This window comes from Jaculus jaculus, chromosome 8 (assembly GCF_020740685.1).
Source record: "Jaculus jaculus isolate mJacJac1 chromosome 8, mJacJac1.mat.Y.cur, whole genome shotgun sequence".
NCBI lineage: Eukaryota > Metazoa > Chordata > Mammalia > Rodentia > Dipodidae > Jaculus > Jaculus jaculus.
The window spans coordinates 32,730,392-32,746,887 of record NC_059109.1 but is presented as its reverse complement, the minus strand read 5'-3'; the positions used below and the strand labels follow the sequence as shown (position 1 = coordinate 32,746,887).

The following is a 16,496-nucleotide window of genomic DNA, read 5'->3' as shown; positions in this document are numbered from 1 at the left end:
TTTTCCCCCTATATGGCTCACGGTAGCTTCATAGAGAATGGATTTCAGCAACAGAAAGGACCATGTACTGTGGGTTTTGCTTCAGCTCAAGTTCCAAATATTCCATAAGCATATAAAGCACAGTCTCCAGTAATGATGGCAGCAGCAGAGCTAGCATCGTTCAAACACTTCTTGCCAGCTAAGCAAGGACTTAACTTTGGACAGCTTTTGTACCACTAAACATAGATTGGCCTCCTGGTGAACTTCCCAAAGGAATGAATTCTCCATTCACAGTTATGCTGTAAAATATCTCATTTAAAACTAATGATTTTATTGCTTAAACAGCAGCTGTGGATAAAAAAGTGGAAAAAAGTAGTTTGCTAGAACTTAATTTTCACCCCATGCTGTTTCTCCAATTCTCACTACCCAGCCAGCACACACGGACAACAGGCTACCTTCATTGACCTCTTCTCCTCCTCGCTGGATGTGGTCATGATCCTGTGCCCAGAGTTAACAAGTTCATCAATAATATCCTTATGTCTCAAAATATCCATGGTGAATGTCTGTGAGGTAACAGAGGTTTAAAAGAAAATGAAAACAAAAAGAACTGTGATTAAAAATAAAGTAATTAGGCAAAGTGATTAATAACACCAAAATACACTAAAAGGGTTGTGGATAGTAAATCACTCAAATGTCTTCACCTTTTGAACCTGCAGCTGGGCAGAGGTCTGGTCCTGCTCAAGCCTGATGTCACCCAGAGACTTCAATTTCTTTTCTGTTTCAGAAATCCAGGATAACTCAGCATCAGCTGCTTGGTCAAACTAAACAAAAGATAATAATTAGGTCAGCAAGTTCCTGTGACTGGTGCCAGAAAAATACCTATCTATGTTTCTTCTAAGCATATTTACTGTACCATGGAAACTCTGAGCTTATCTTTTCAGTGCATCCGAAACTAACTAATAAGAATGACTGAGTGATCAAAAACATCTGTGTCTGTAACAGTGCATTCATGATGCTAGGGTGGGTAGCCCTGCTGGTCTCTTCGTCGGTACTCTTACCGAGTTGCTTAGGAGCACTGCCCGGATGCAACAGCTGGGAAAGTCAAAAATTAGATACAATCTTAATCACTTCTTTCTGTCACCTCAACTCAGACGATATTCATGTGCAGTCTGCTAGCAAAATACACAGTTCCTAGCAAAACAGAACCAAATCCTCATAGTTGTTTATTATTTGTTTATGTAAATATTCATGTATGCCTCTATGTATGGGAAGTATACACTCAAATTTCAAAACATCTCATTTAATAATGGATTTCAAAAGCATTATTAAATGTCTGAATTTATTTTCCTGATCATAACAAAAATTTAGACATGGCAGAAATTTTACAAAGCACAGAAAAGTAAAAAGACAATTAAAATCCAGAGTTAACACTTAGTATGTTAGTGAGCTCCATCCCCAGAAACTGAGAAAGACAGACTTGTAAAACTCTGGGATAATACTGCATAAACAGTTTTACATTCTGTCTTTTCATGTGTTATGAACATTGCCCATATAACCTTTTAAATTTGATTTTTATCACTATATTCCTGAATGTCTGGATATTTTTATTTAGGTTCTCTGCTTTGGCTATGCGATAGCCAGCCCTATAGAGAGTTCCTTATAGAAAATCTTTTGGAAAATAATTCATTTTTTAAGTTGCCAAACTTGTAGGTAGACTTGCCTCAATTATAAGGAACCTAAGAAATGTTCATTTTTTAAAAAAAAGAATAAATTTTAGGATACTATTTAACTTAGAAAGGAACTATTCAGTAGTGACTGATCAATATGAAAACTAAAGACAGGCCTCCCATATGCTAGCTCAGTAGAATGGGGGTAGGGAAGGGTGTCCCACAAAAAATGGGGCTTTTCCAAGTTGGATGATCAAGTGTCGAGGAATATACAATAGACCACAGGTAGAACCAGACTGTAGGGTTCCTTTACAAAGAGTGTGTCACTGGGAAAAGAGTATAGACCTTTCTGAGCACAATGCTGCAAGGCATGTCCATAAAGTTTAACTCATGATGTTTCTTTTGCTCATCCCAAAAAGAAAGTAAAATGACAAGCCATACTCTTTTGTTTGTATTAAAGCTGTTGTAAGTAAAATTTATGTGACATCCTTAATGAAATGATCAGGTTGTTAACTGTTGGTATTAGTTTAACGTGGCATCTCCTCCACCCTCAGCAAAAGAACCCGGTGAAAAACAGTACAATGATGCTGTGTGAGTTGCAAATGGAAAGCTGGAGCTCAAGTACTAGTTCTCTAACCAAGTCAAATATCTGGGGTTCGTGGTGAGAAACCAAGACTTTAAGCAGAAGTTGCCCTTATGCCTTCTGAGAAATCATTCAGCATCCAATGCAAAGTTCCAGGACTATGACTCATTTAAATCACTGGCTCACATGTGTTTCTAGTGGAATATGGCACTGAATCATTTTTATGTGCAACCCAAATAAAAGGCATTATTACTAGACCAAATCAATCAATCAATCAATATATCTATTAATCATCTATCTATCTATCATATAATTTATTTTAGTACTAGGAATTGAGCCCATGTCTTCACATATTTAAGGCAAGAGCTGGATCTCCAGCTCTATTTTTAGTTTTTTGCTTGTTTGTTTTCTTAGTAAAATAGGGCCTTACTAAATTATCTAGGCTATCTTTGAACTAATTCTGTACCCCATGAACTTGAAATCCACCTGCCTTAGGTTCACAAGGAGTGAAGATTACAAGCTTGTACCACCAGGCCTGGCTTAGACCAAATATTACTAACTGTTTACTTATGTTTATGCAAGTAGCAAAAATAGACTTTAAATACACTGTTAAATCTAGCAAGCATATCTGCATTATGGGAACTACTATAGCAGATAGCATCATCAGATTCTATCAGCATTAGCTATTTTAACTATTAGAGTGGAATTAGCATTTCTAAAGCTTCCCACAAGGTATTTTATGTAGCTACCTCTAAATACTTCTGAAAAATACTCTGTGAAACAACAGCAGCCAGCACTGTACTGAAAATACTGTTTTAAGAGCTTAACATGTATGTCATCTATGCCTGACAACGCTGGGTTTGACTACTGACTCCATTTGCGTCTGCGTGGCGTGACGGCGTGATGCAGGCACCGCACCCCTCCCCGTGTTACTACTTGTTACAGTCTGAGCTTTGAGAGTTCAAAATATTCTTGTGATTTCACCACAGTGGCTCAACTACTATAACTATCAATAAGTAATCTTTGTTTTTAAAATTTTTTTTTCATTGAAGTTGAAGGTTGAACCTAAGGCTTTACACATGCTGGGCAAGTGTGCTATGCCACTGAGCAATATCTCCAACCTAGCAATAGAATTTGACTCAATAATTAAATATATCTCCAATATCTTAAAAACTGCTTTTGTACTTATCCAGGAAGTTGTCTCATAAGATGAAACAGAGGTTCTCAAGAAAGACCGAGTGATAAGCAAAATACCTCAATGACACCCTTTTTAGTTCCTTCATCTGACTGAGAATCTCATCACTCTCTTTCAGCAGCGTGTCTTTCCACACTGTTTATTATTGATAATATAGCACATATGTTTCCAGCCCAACACCTGAGGGGTCTAAACAAACCTCACTTCCAAAGGGCCATTTCCTTCTACTTCTTTAAAATGAATGACTGGTACTTTTCTCCATAGCAGATTCCTAATGACCCATTAATTTCTTCATCTGAAAGCACCAGAACCACTAATCAAGTGGCCATTGCATCAGTTATTATGAGTCCCATTTACGTAAGTGAACAATAGCCAAAGTCCCCAGAGTTTCAAGCGCAATGGACACATGCATTTTAGCAACTTCTGACAACTGTACATCTATTTATAAGAGCCAGAGGAAATGGACTGCTCTAAGGTTTAGAGCAGAGAGGTTAGAGAATCGAGGATATAAGTCCATACATCTTTAATGCAGAAGTGCCTTTATCAATTTCTACAGGGGTCAATGAATTCAATCTGCATCAAGCAGGTGCTACTATAAGTTTAAATTCCAAGAACATCACTATATATTAAAGTGCATTGGTCTTCTCAAAAATCTTGAAAGTAATCAATTTAAACAAAAATACCGTTTTTAGAATACTGATGCTTAGAGAGCTGTAGAGTCAGACTTAGGGGCTTGTTGATGGGTAGCTCCCATACATTCTTTCCTCACTCGGCTTCTCATGATTGAGGCTGTTCAACTGTTTCTCAAATAGGTAGGAACATCATTCAAATTTGCATAAGTAACCTTGTTCCTACAGTGTCTACAATTCAATGGCATGTATTTGCAAAACTGCTACTATGATACAAGGTTGACATAAAATCTTACCTTGGTAAATCAGAAATCTTAATAACAGAGTGCTTACAGAGTATGTACTAGAAGGTACCTGTGTCTGCTCTGTCTTCCCTTCTCCATTCAAACTTTAATTCTTTCACCTGTCTTTATGTCCATCTTCAGTGCTTATGTTTGGAAGTCAATGCACTTTGGGATATAGGTCATAAAGGCCATATGCCTTTCCTTTTTGAGATAATCTCTCTCTTTTTCAGTAGCAGTAGTAGTATCTACTACTATTTAACAGAATTTAGTGGATATCATTCTAGATCAACAGAACATATTAAAAGGCTAATGATTTAATTTTAGTAATACTCTGCCTGACCTTGATTAAAAGCACTTCTGTCAGTGGATACTGGGGATTTTGTTTTGGTTTGTTTTTTCCCATACTAACAATGCTTTTGTCCATATATTATGTGGTGTTTTATCTTATGTGCTGTGGTGAGTGGAACTGTCGGGTTAAAAGATACCTAACTTTTAGATTTACCTTTTTTTTTTAAAAAAAAAAAAAAGGCAGGGTATCATGTAGCTCTGGGTAAACTCACAACCTTGAACTTTTGATCCTCCTGTCTCACTTCTGTACTAGGATTACAGACATGCACCACACCCAGCTTTATGAGGTGCTGTGGTAGAACCCAGGGTTTTGTGCACACTACACAAGCTATCTACCAACTTAGTTATATCCCCAGCCCTACTTTTATGTTTGTTTTATTTTTATTTATTTATTTGAGAGTGACAGAGAGAGAGAGAGAGAGAGAGAGAGAGAATGGGTGCAGCAGAGCCACTATAAATGAACTCCAGACACATGCACCACCTTGTGCATCTGCCCAGCCCTACTTTTAGCTCTCATAAATGCTAAGACATTTTTAAAAGACTAGCAATTCATATTTCCATCAGCATCATGAAAGTATTATGTGGTAAAGTGTGTGTGTGTCTGTACTTCCTGCCTGTGTCTTCAAGGTTTTGTCTGGATTGATCACAAACTTTTCAGTCTTTGAAATAAGAATAAGTTTACTAGGTAGTATTTTACCATTGATTGTCACCGTTACACGTGGGATGCTACACTCTTACTGTAAGTTTACCTTTGATTTCCTTAGTATTTTCTTACGTCTTTGAAGTCAACACTTCTCTGCTTTTGCCTACCTAGGATTTTCTCTCCTAAGCTTTATCAATATGTAGGACCATCCCACCATCTTCACTCAGCTTTTTTCCTTAATTTCTCCATGATCTCTCTAGTGGAAGCCAAGAGCTTTGCTACCTTTTCATGAGATCTACCACCCCTATCCAAAACTTCATAACTCTTCCTGAGCTCAGAGACCCTGGGAAGACTGTTAGAGCTCTGCACTGAACTCTCCCTTGAAGGAGGCACTGCAGTAGCTGTCCTGACTGATTCAGCCATCAGCTCTGTCAGTATCTTGTTTGGAACCAGGCTTGGCAGGCATGGCTATGGTGAACAACCTTTAGGATCAGATGCCACAGGACCTACAGGAAGAAGCGTTCTTGCTGGTTCCTTGCTTGGGTTTTATTTGCTTTTAGTCATCACACCAGCTTTTTTAGATATCCCAGCATCTTAGGGGAGCCTAGTGGGGGCCAAATGCCATGTCATACAACAAGCTACAGCATTCTCCCTGGAGGTGCCCTGGAGGGTGGTGATGTGCCAGAAGCCATATGCATTTCTTGAAATCCATTACACATATAACATTATTCAGGAGGTAACCTGAATATAAGCAGCCCTAACACTGAACAAAATATCAAGTATTTTAGAAGAAATTTGCCAGAAAAGTTCAGCATTTAATTATTTAAATCTGACTTTAATTCTAGTAAGTCATTAAGGAACCTAACATTGCATTTACATGTTATTTAATTACTAAGTAAAGTTCAAAGCACACATCCTTACCCTATGTCACTGGTGGTTATATGTTGGAGACACGGGACTCAGAAAAAATCATAGCTAATAAAACAAATTGGTTATGACTAAAGATATGTCTAAAATGATAACCTGAAGTAAGAGCCTGCCCACATTCAACATGGTAGAAACACAAAATAGTAGATCGTTTGTTTATATTACAAAACTATAAAACATTTGAATCTAAAGATACCTTTTCCCATCACTCCTTTTACATTCCATATATGTTTTTTCATTGGGTAAAACAGGAACCAAACACTTGAGCTTTAAATTGGACTAAAATCCTAAATCCAAGCATCTACTATGTTACAAAAGCTTACAAAGTAATTTTACTGATTTATAACCTACAAGCTACTTTATAAACTTGAAAACCCTGAGTTTTGAAGCTTATTTTTCAAGTGCAAAATGAAACCACTGTCAAACCAGAAAGACAAGCATCTACTATGTTCTGAAACTTGCCAAGGGTAATTTTTCATGAGCCTTCAGTCTTATATTGTCATGGTCAAGAGGCCTTAAGATGAGAATACTTTCATTACGGACTTCTGTTTTGAGGCAACAAGAGTACTTATATTGCTGAAGACAGAAGAAAAAAAAAAAAACTGCATCCTTTCTCCAGACATTTCTTCTGTATTTTAGTCATGTTCCTTGCCACTTTCAATCTGTGGGACCACAGGAAGGTAGGTCACTTTACCACACACTGCACACTGCACATTCCTTCCAGGTATTCAGAGCTCAGTTTAAACAGGCCTCTATTCACTTAACCTTGTTCTTCACTTGACAGGATGGAAGGTATTCCAAAACACACATGAACAATCAGAGGATAACAATGGCATTAACATTAGCTGTATGTACTATTGGTAGTAAGATTTTTATTATAGTTATACCCTTGTATTTTATCTCTCTCTCTTAGCTAGAAGGGAATGACACTGATTATTTACATTTTTGGTGAGCCTTTCTTCTTTCAGGAAAAAAGAAAAAAAAATTACAGTTTTCCATAAGGAATGATTTTTATCAAGGAAAAACCCCTCAAAATAAGCATTGTTTTCTTAAAGGATGAGTAAGTGTTTCAGATTCTGGAAGACTTACAAAGTAACCTGGTTATTTTTTATTCTTTTTAAAAACTTTGGCAAACACTTGTAAAACCCTGGCTGGTCTGTTGTTAATAAACCTGACCAACTTCAGTGCACACTAGCCAATATAAGCCCATCCTGTAGCCCTGACCTTAATATGGTCTCACTTCACTAAACTAAACTACCACAGTCAACTTCTCAAGAAAATCTTGCCCCCAAGAGGACAGAATATTTGTCTTGCTACTTAGAAGTCTCTGGTGCCAATTCTGAAACATTCAAATAAATGTCAATGAAAAAAAAAAATCAGTAGTTTTAGATAGTTGAGTAAACTACACAAATAAACACACTTATTTTCCTATAATAATGAGACACACAAATTCCTCCAAACTTTAAAAACAGTCAGGCAAACACATTCCTCAGGCATGAATAAGCTTCCTTGCAAAAATTTTAGGCAAGACCTTACTATCACAGTATTTCATCGGTTTTTGTGATTCCTGGGGATGCTAGCACAAGGGGCAGAGAGTTCTTCAGCTCTATGAAGTATACTTTTATGGCAATGTTGGAACATTAATTTTGGATTCTCCCTAGGATCTGCTTGATTTGTGTTTTTGCTTTTGGCCTGTATGGGTAAAAGCTTAGCCACATACCTTCCCCCAGGCCTACTTAAAGTATCCTATAAAACCGTATTAAGCCAGGCATGGTGGTGCACGCCTTTAATCCCAGTAATGGGGAGGCATAAGTGGGAGGATCACTGTGTTCGAGGCCAGTCTGAGATTACATAGTGAATTCCAGGTCAGCTGGAGCTAGAGCGAGGCCCTACCTCAAAATGTAATGTTAAAAAAAAAAAAACAAAAAAACACACTAACCCTTAGACAGAGCATGTGCAGTGAGAGTGCAATGACTCAACATAAACAGCCACAGAATTATGATACACTTCTATTCCCAGTCCTGTACTCACTAGCCACCATTTTCTGTGGGACTGTGGCTAACAGTGCTATAGGTACCGCAGACAGGTCATCAACTCTAATTTTCTCCCCTTTAGTCATATTTGGGAAAAAAATTACCACATCACCAACAAAACGGTTTCCTTTTAAAAACAAAGACTTTCTCTTTGCTATAGCACTATGCAACAGTCAATACTGACCTACATACTAATTCAGAATATTTATGCACAAATATATTAGACTTATTTAAGGCATAAAACTGTTATTAGCAATATACATATATGCAGACAAAAAGCACTTATTTGAAAAGCAGGGCTCATCTTCCCAGTCCCTGGCAGGTTCAGGGTGTCTGTGAGGCAGTGAGGCAGATGGCTTTTAACAATGTACAGATTAGCAGTGCCCCAGTGCTGGGGGCAGCCCCCGTCGGATTCTATTCAAATCCTGTCTTTCATTTCTGAGGCGCAACAAAGGAATGGAAACATGAGCAGCAGACATCTTTGTTCAGGTAAAGGCTCTGGAACAGCTGGAGAAAATTCACTGCCTAGAGGACAAGCCGCTTATCCCTACCTGCTGTGACCGCAGAAGGGCGGCCTCAATCTCCTCCACCTTCTGCGTGATGGTGTCGCTCACCAACCTGTAGCGCTCATTGTCCTCAGCTACCATCTTTTCAAGGCCTTCCCTCGCCCTCCACGGTAGCAGTTCCAGCAGAGCGCTGCTCACTTCATTAAGGGAATCCAGTAAGACTTTGTTGGTCTTAACTTCCTGTTTCAGCTCCTTGAAAACATACAAACAGATGGGTAGAAATTTGGGCAGACCTTGATTGACTCTGTTTACGGGACTTTAGCTGGCCAATAAGATTGTGTTTGGGGGCCAATTTCAAATGAGGTAGATAGACCTTTGTTATTTAAAGCTATTTGGTCTTCTCAGAGAGGTCAGCCTCTGATGCCCCTGGGTGAAGGTGCTTCCTTCACCCACAGCCACCACAGGCTGACCTCTCTGTGAAGAATGGTCAGTGGCACTTCCAGCCCAGCCTCACCCTCTCCCTTCACCCACGGGCACCAGAGGCTGATCCCTCTGAGAAGAATGGCCAGCAAGGCAGCACACCACTTTTGTGCTGTCATCAAAAAAGCCAGCCTCTACCACACACTTACGTGACAGATTATGTGACAGAAATGCTGTTTCCTCATCCAGACAGTGTCTCTGAAACAATGCTTCTTCTCCCATATTTGTTTTCCTGTCTTAATCATTCTGTCTCTTGGGCAGTAAACCATCTTCCCAGAGGTGTGATTCTTGTAGCAATTCTGAATACTCTGTCTGACCAGGGGATCTGCTCCCTGTTTCTACCAGATCCCACCCACTAAAGCAAGCACCATGCCCACACTCATGACACACATGTCCCTGCAGTCCTGGTGCCTGTGAATGAGAGCCCCTGGGAGACCATGAATGCGTAGGAAGTGCACAGATGAGGGCGTACTTTCTGTCTCCCTTGTGCTTGGTTCACAGCCTCTCCTTTGAGAGCCTGGGTTTCGTAGGAGAGCAATTCCACCTCCACCCTCTCCAGCCAGCGGCCCAGCTCCTCGTGTGCAGAGTGCAGCCGCCAGGAGAGCTGCCCGGCCTGCTCCAGCGTCTTGGCTACATCAGCACTCAGTTTGGTAATGTCTTTGTATCTTGCTTTGATGGCTTCCAATTTATCTTGAATTATTAAAACTTCATCACCTAAAATTGCAAAGATTATTATTTCTTACAAAAAGGAAAAAAGTAAGAGTTTCTTCATGTCTTATTTTACACTTTGCAGGGAGTGGGAAAGAGATATTTTTCTCATGATGATCTGACCAAAGAGAAGCCCTTATTTTTTTTTAATCTTTCCCAAGATTGCTGGAAAATTGCATCAATAATAAAAGTATAAATGTAAAAACTGCAAAGAGCTACAATGCTTTCAGTTACATGTGCCTTTGCTTCTGACTTACAGTGCCTTACATCTTCAAAGAATCAGGGATAAACGTACCCCCATTCTGTTCATCATGTTCACTGACCTCATGGCTTAAAAGCCTTAGCTAAGATGCTTAATGTTCCTGGACTCTGACTCATTATTACTCATTTTTTTCTCTTCTGAGAGATCTTTATCTGCCTCTACCTCTTTTCCAGAGAGATCTCAATCACACTCAACGCTCTATACTTTTAGCTCAAGGGTCTAGAGACTATATTGTATTTTTCTAATTTATAAGTACAAATGTGTTGCTGAAATGGATACATATCCAGTGAGACTTCCCTATGGTCAAAGAATCACAAAAACAAACAAGCTTCCCTGAGTTCTTCTAGAAAACCTTGAGTATAAAGAAACATTACCTGCTTGATCAGTGATTCAAGCATGGAGAAATTAAGTCTATGGACATCCAGCCATACACATGTCACTGCAGTGTAGTCTATCTTAAAAAAAAACAAAAAAACAACAACAAAAAAAAACTCTATCCAAAACCCATGCATTCATTCGTCTTTCCAGAGGAAAACTAATGCAGCTATACTATGGGCTTTTCTGACCCACTCCTTTGCCAAAGTAGTTGATGTGATGAGTAATACACACAGCGTCCGTCAAGAACTCAAATGAGATCATGAGAACAAAAATGAGATCACACTGGAAAGCCCTCTTGACTGATCTTCAAGCATTCTGTAGGATGCAGTCTTGGAACAGGCTCAAAACTTAAAAGTGTTTTTTGTCTTTCCCTCCAGCTAGCTTCATGACTGTCTGAGCTGGGAGGTGTCTCACCTGTTGTTTGTTTGAGTAGCTCTAAGCCATTCAGCAATGCCTGATCAACATTCTGTTTCCTGAGTTGGATGTCCTCTTGTAGAGCCTAAAAATACAGGTGCCATTTGTAGGGGTGGGGGAAGAATCAAATTTAAATCAACACTAGCATTCATTAATCACATAAAACTTTAATTAGGATTCGTGGAGATGGATTTGCATAACTATCTCACATTTTCAAATATCCATTTTAGCCTCCATATTTAATGTCTTCTCTCCATTCCCTTGCTGCACACCCCATGCTCATCTACCATGACCCACAGCACTCTGCTTTAGAAAAACACTTAAAGCTTCAGCAAAATTAGCTACATGGCGGTGCTGAAGACTAGCTCCATTATGAGTCGTTGAATATAACAGCAACATCACAAAATGAAAAGTGAAAAATCCAGCTGAATGCATGCATTTAATCTCGTACCACTAAAGTATCCCGTCCACACGAGTAAAATATATTTCGAGTGAAGTGAATCATAAATCATAATGGACATAAAAAAAATGGCACATGTAGTCAGACAGGTAAACTTATAACAAACAGAAATAAAAACGGAAATGAAATGAAAGAAAGGAAGGTACCCGAAGTTCAGCCTGCAGCTTGCACAGTCCCTCAGGGCTGGGATCCTGGGCTGAGAGCTTGCTCAGTTTGTCATGCACTTCCTGCAGCCAGTTCATCAGCTCCACTTCATCTTCCCCAAAAATCTTAGCATTACACAAGGCCTGCTGGAGGAGCTCAGACCTGCTGTGACTTTTCTCTTGAATCTCAAAGTACCACACTTGAGAGAAGTCTAGTTTACTCTGCACCAAATCTTTATCCTCCCTGGAGCTCAAAACCTTTAGGGACTGGCCAATGCTAACAGCCTTGTGCAAATGCTTATTGTGAGTGATGATGTCATCTTCTAGGGCCTAAATCAAATTTGAAAAAGGAAAACAAAAAGAATGGACAAATAAAAATGAAAACATAAAAAGAAACTAAAGGATGGCATCTGAAATGGATTTAGTTTTGCAAGTATGCATAGCAAATTTATGTCACAAAACCACAGAATAAATGGAAAATGGAGTCTTACTGATGTGTGACATCTTACTTTGTGCTGTGCAATTTGTTCCTCTAGCTTAGTAGCTTGGGTTCCTATGGGCTCACAATTTGCCAGTCTCTTTTCTACGGCCGTGAGCCACTCATTCAGAGGTTCCAAGGTCTCATGGAATTGCTGTGCCACCACTGAGATACCTTCCAACTGACGATTCCTAAAAATATGCCAAGATAAAGGTCACTTAGGGAAGAAGAATGTGTGAACTATTCAGGACTTTTCATCCTCCTCCATTTTGTTTTAAACAATCTTGTAGAAATCATCTGAGTCTTAACTCTAAATATGCAACATTTAAGGACATGTTAAAATGCTTCTTCCAAAAAGTAATGTTGATCAAGAAGTCATACTCAAGTACTTGACTCTCATGAAAGTCTGACACCATCTTTCCCAAGCATGACCCTAGCAATAATCTTAGCAATTTTATAGCAAGATCAGCAACCTTAATAATGATGGTTATAAGTAACATGCACACACATGCTCTATGCTTGGTCTGTTACAAGTACTTTTTTTTGGTTTGTTTTTTGTTTTTTGAGGTAGGGTCTCACTCTAGCTCAGACTGACCTGGAATTCACTATGTAGTCTCATAGTGGCCTTGAACTCAAGGTCCAAGTGCTGGGATTAAAGGCATGCACTACCACGCCTGGCTGTTACAAGCACTTTATAGATCAATTTCAAATGGAACACAAATTATTGAAATTGTTTTTAACCAAATGGTCAAAAATGGATTTAAAACACTTGGGTGTGAAGCACACAATGATGCTGGCTATATTATAAAGTCTAATGCCAAGTATATTTGCCAGAAGCAAGAGTTAACATTTTGAAGACTTAAATAGAACAGGAGGGCTCCTCAGACATTTATTTATCACTTGAAATACTTTTAGCAAACACATGACTCTCTCAGTTGCAGAGGAACATAGTATAAACTCTGCTTCCACTGTCCTCAGTTTTCCTCTCAGACTAGTGCATAGCTGGAGCATCTGACTCAGATTCAAGTCCTGTAAGTGTCTGCTGAGATTGAGAGGTGTATTTTCTTTGTCATGTTTAATTTTCAGAGAGTTGCATTATTTGAGACATTAGCTTTCTATGAAAGGAAAAGGTATTATGGAAATTGGCACTTGGTTCAAGATACAATTTCCATGTCATTATATCACAAACTGTTCACACACAATTTTTTAATACCCCTCCCCCCCGCCCAACCACCTTTCCATTCTAGTTCTGAAGAAGGTAGAGATTTAGGGAACACAGTCATTCAATTCAGTTGTTTGTCTATTGTTAACCCAACCAGTCTAGGTAACCTCAATACAGCCAAAACCCAATAACAGTCAACATAGCAGCTATGAAGAAATGAAGTAGTGTACTGGTTTAGATTCTGCAATAGGAAAAATGTGAGCAAGAGCCCAGAGAGCCATGCTCTAGGCCTCTAGCCTTCATGAAGGGATATCTCCTTCAACTCTTCATTTCCTACCTAAGCAGCTTCTCCCTTAAAATAGCCTTCTCCAATCTTGGACCTTCCATTTAGATGCGCCCACCACACCCAGTATTTCAGCTCCAAAATCTCCCACTTTTCAATAGCTATGCATCTACTAGTCTGTAGTTAGGTAGGGGCAGAAGCAATCTGTCCAGCTCAACCCAAGACCTAGCTCTATACCTTGCCCAGGGTATGTAGGTAATGACTATGTAGTAAGCAAATGAATGAATCACCTCCCAGGGAAACACTTCTCTCAAAGAGCTGAGATATAACTGCTAGCTACACTACACTGTCTTCAGAAGATGCAGAGTGGAGCAGCGTAGCCTTTCCGTCCTATGTTCATACACATACCACAGAAAATAAGGCCTGAAGGAAACGACGCAAACACGCAGTCCTGTGGGTATTGCTGCGCTTTCAAAAGAACAGGGAGAAGTGGAAGCACTCGCGTTACCTTGTCTCAGCTTTGCTAAGCAGCGCCTCCCACCTACTATCCAAGAGACTCAGCTGTTTCAAAATTTTCACTCTATCTGCAGGTTCTGCTGTGGCTGCTATTTTCTCGCCCTCTCGCTTGATCACCTCCACGGTCGACTTGCGATCATCCAGCAGTCTTTGGAGAAGCTGCAGACAAACATTGAATATTTCAAAAGGCAGAAGAGTGATTAGATAAACATATGGCAAAACTGTATTTTAGATACATTTGATATGTAACAGAAATATGTGTTTTGTATGGATAATGAAAGAATCTATCAAAAGAGATTTTAAAAATAACTCATCTGTTTTAATGAGTCATTACTATAGTGTCAGACACTGAGGTAGAGCTTTGCAAAGTAGACAAAAAGGCCACTAAAATCTTCATTATTACTGTTTAATATAAAGTCACAGAGGGGAAGGTGTTACTTGGCAAAACTATACTGAATCAAGAGAGAAGTACAATCCTCCTTACTTGATAAAACAGAAAACTTCTAAGTTTCAACGATTACCTACCCCAGCAAAATAAAACACAGAGGACTATAAGTCATTACCATTTTCAAAATCCTTTCTAAGCTTAACAATCCATTATAAATAAAGAGGCTAGAAAGCATATCAAGTCCACAGGTCAGCAAGGCAAAAAAAAAAAAAAAAAAAGAGAGGTTCCTTACTAGGTGGACTGTGTCCTAAAATTTTATATGAGGACAAAATCTTAAAAAAGCTTTTCAATATCCTTTCCCAAAGAAAGAGTAAGTGGATGTATCAGAAATCCCAAAAGCTGACTAAAGAGCACAGCAATAGAAACAACTTTAATTTAATTCTAATCAAATATGCCAGATCCACGGAGCAAAATGCCTTGCTAATCTAATCAAAATAAGAGTCCCCTGAGCGACGGCTGTGCACTGGTACAGTGCATCCCGCAGTCGAGAGGTGAGGGAAAGAACACAGCAGATGCATCACTGCTTCCTTATTTTGACCCCGATGAGGGTTTGACAGTGCTCAGAAATAAAGGGCTGGAAGACTATTTTGAGATGGAAATCACCAAGGTGGAAGGAAAGAGGAATACATGGTTAAAATGAAGGCCAAGCTTCACAAATGCTGCTGACTCAAGTTTGAACCACCGCGCAAGGTGCAGCAGGTGGTTTAGGAAGCAAGGAGAACTAAGTACGTTACCTCTGTAACAACAAAGCCTTTGGCCATTGAGGAGTCAAAATCAACACACACATATTGTTGGTTAAACATCCTTAACTCTGTGAACAACTTTCATTTGTGATGGTAGAGGTTTTAAGATGCAAAAATCACACAGATGCAGTTCATTTCCAGGTGCATTTCATTGATCTTCTCATGTGTGCATGTGTGTGGTATAAAGGGTTGAACCTGGGTCTCAGACATACCAGGCAAGTGCTCTAGAGCTGAACTATATTGTGAGGATCTGTTTTTACTTTTTTTTTTTTTTTTTTTTTTTTTGAGACAGGGCCTTACTAAATTGTTTAGGTTGTTTTGAATTCACTCTGGGGTGCAGACAGGCCTTGAACTTGTGATCTTGGCCTCTTCCTGCCAAGTAGATGGGATTATATGGCTGTGCTACCAGACCTTCCTTGTAGGTAAGTATAATTTCCCAACCTGCTAAAGTTTTCAAAGACTTCTTAGAAAAATACTATGAGTTGTGTAAATTAAAGGGACCTGTTAAGTTTTTTAAAAATTGAGGGCTGGAGAGATGACTTAGTGGTTACAGTGCTTGCCTGCAAAGCCTAAGGATCCATGTTCGACTCCCCAGATCCCACATAAACCAGACATACTAGATGACACATGTGCAAGGTCACACATGTACACAAGGTGGCGCACATCTGGAATTCAATTACAGAGTCTGGAGGCCCTGGTGCACCAATTCTCTTTCTCTTTCTCTCATAAAAAGGCCAGTCTATTGGGCTTGCCTCAAAAAAAAACAGAGATCAATGTGTAAGTTAAAAGAATTTTAACTGGCAAATAATAATTGCATACATTTATGGGGCACAGTGTGATTTCTGATGTGTGTGTGTATTTGTGCACTCTGGAATGATTTGGTTAATCTAATTAAGTGCTGGTTGAGCAACTGACAATATCTAGAACATCAAGGTCCAGCTAACTATGATATTCTATTGATATAAATAAGGAGCCACCTTTTTACTCTCATTACTAACATTTAATACGAAACACAATATAGAAGAATCATGTGTGTGATGTGTGTATTCATGTTTGTATGTGTGCGTGTGTGTAGGCCAAAGGTCAACATTAGGTGTCTTCTTCAATCATTCCATACCCTTTATTTTGAGACAAGGTTTCTTACTAAGCCTAGAGCTCACCAATTCTGCTAGACAAGCTAGCCAGTAAGTCCTAGGGATCCTCCTATCTCTGTGTCCTCAGTGCGAG

At 39.2% G+C, this 16,496-nt stretch overlaps 1 protein-coding gene across 10 annotated transcripts in view; it reads right to left on the bottom strand.

The window, feature by feature from the left end:
• The window catches only part of Dst (dystonin), a 430,289-nt gene that overhangs the window by 61,044 nt on the left and 352,749 nt on the right, over positions 1–16,496 (bottom strand). For 8 of the 10 annotated variants that reach the window (XM_045156178.1, XM_045156180.1, XM_004668209.3 and 5 more), the window contains 8 exons: positions 14,071–14,237; positions 12,149–12,308; positions 11,643–11,969; positions 11,037–11,121; positions 9,747–9,988; positions 8,840–9,046; positions 681–800; positions 435–542 (listed from right to left, as the gene is read on the bottom strand). In XM_045156178.1, coding sequence (XP_045012113.1) covers positions 435–542; positions 681–800; positions 8,840–9,046; positions 9,747–9,988; positions 11,037–11,121; positions 11,643–11,969; positions 12,149–12,308; positions 14,071–14,237 — 1,416 coding nt within the window. The remainder of the gene's footprint in view (positions 1–434; positions 543–680; positions 801–8,839; positions 9,047–9,746; positions 9,989–11,036; positions 11,122–11,642; positions 11,970–12,148; positions 12,309–14,070; positions 14,238–16,496) is intronic. The other 2 variants (XM_045156185.1, XM_004668211.2) reach the window with 1 other exon arrangement.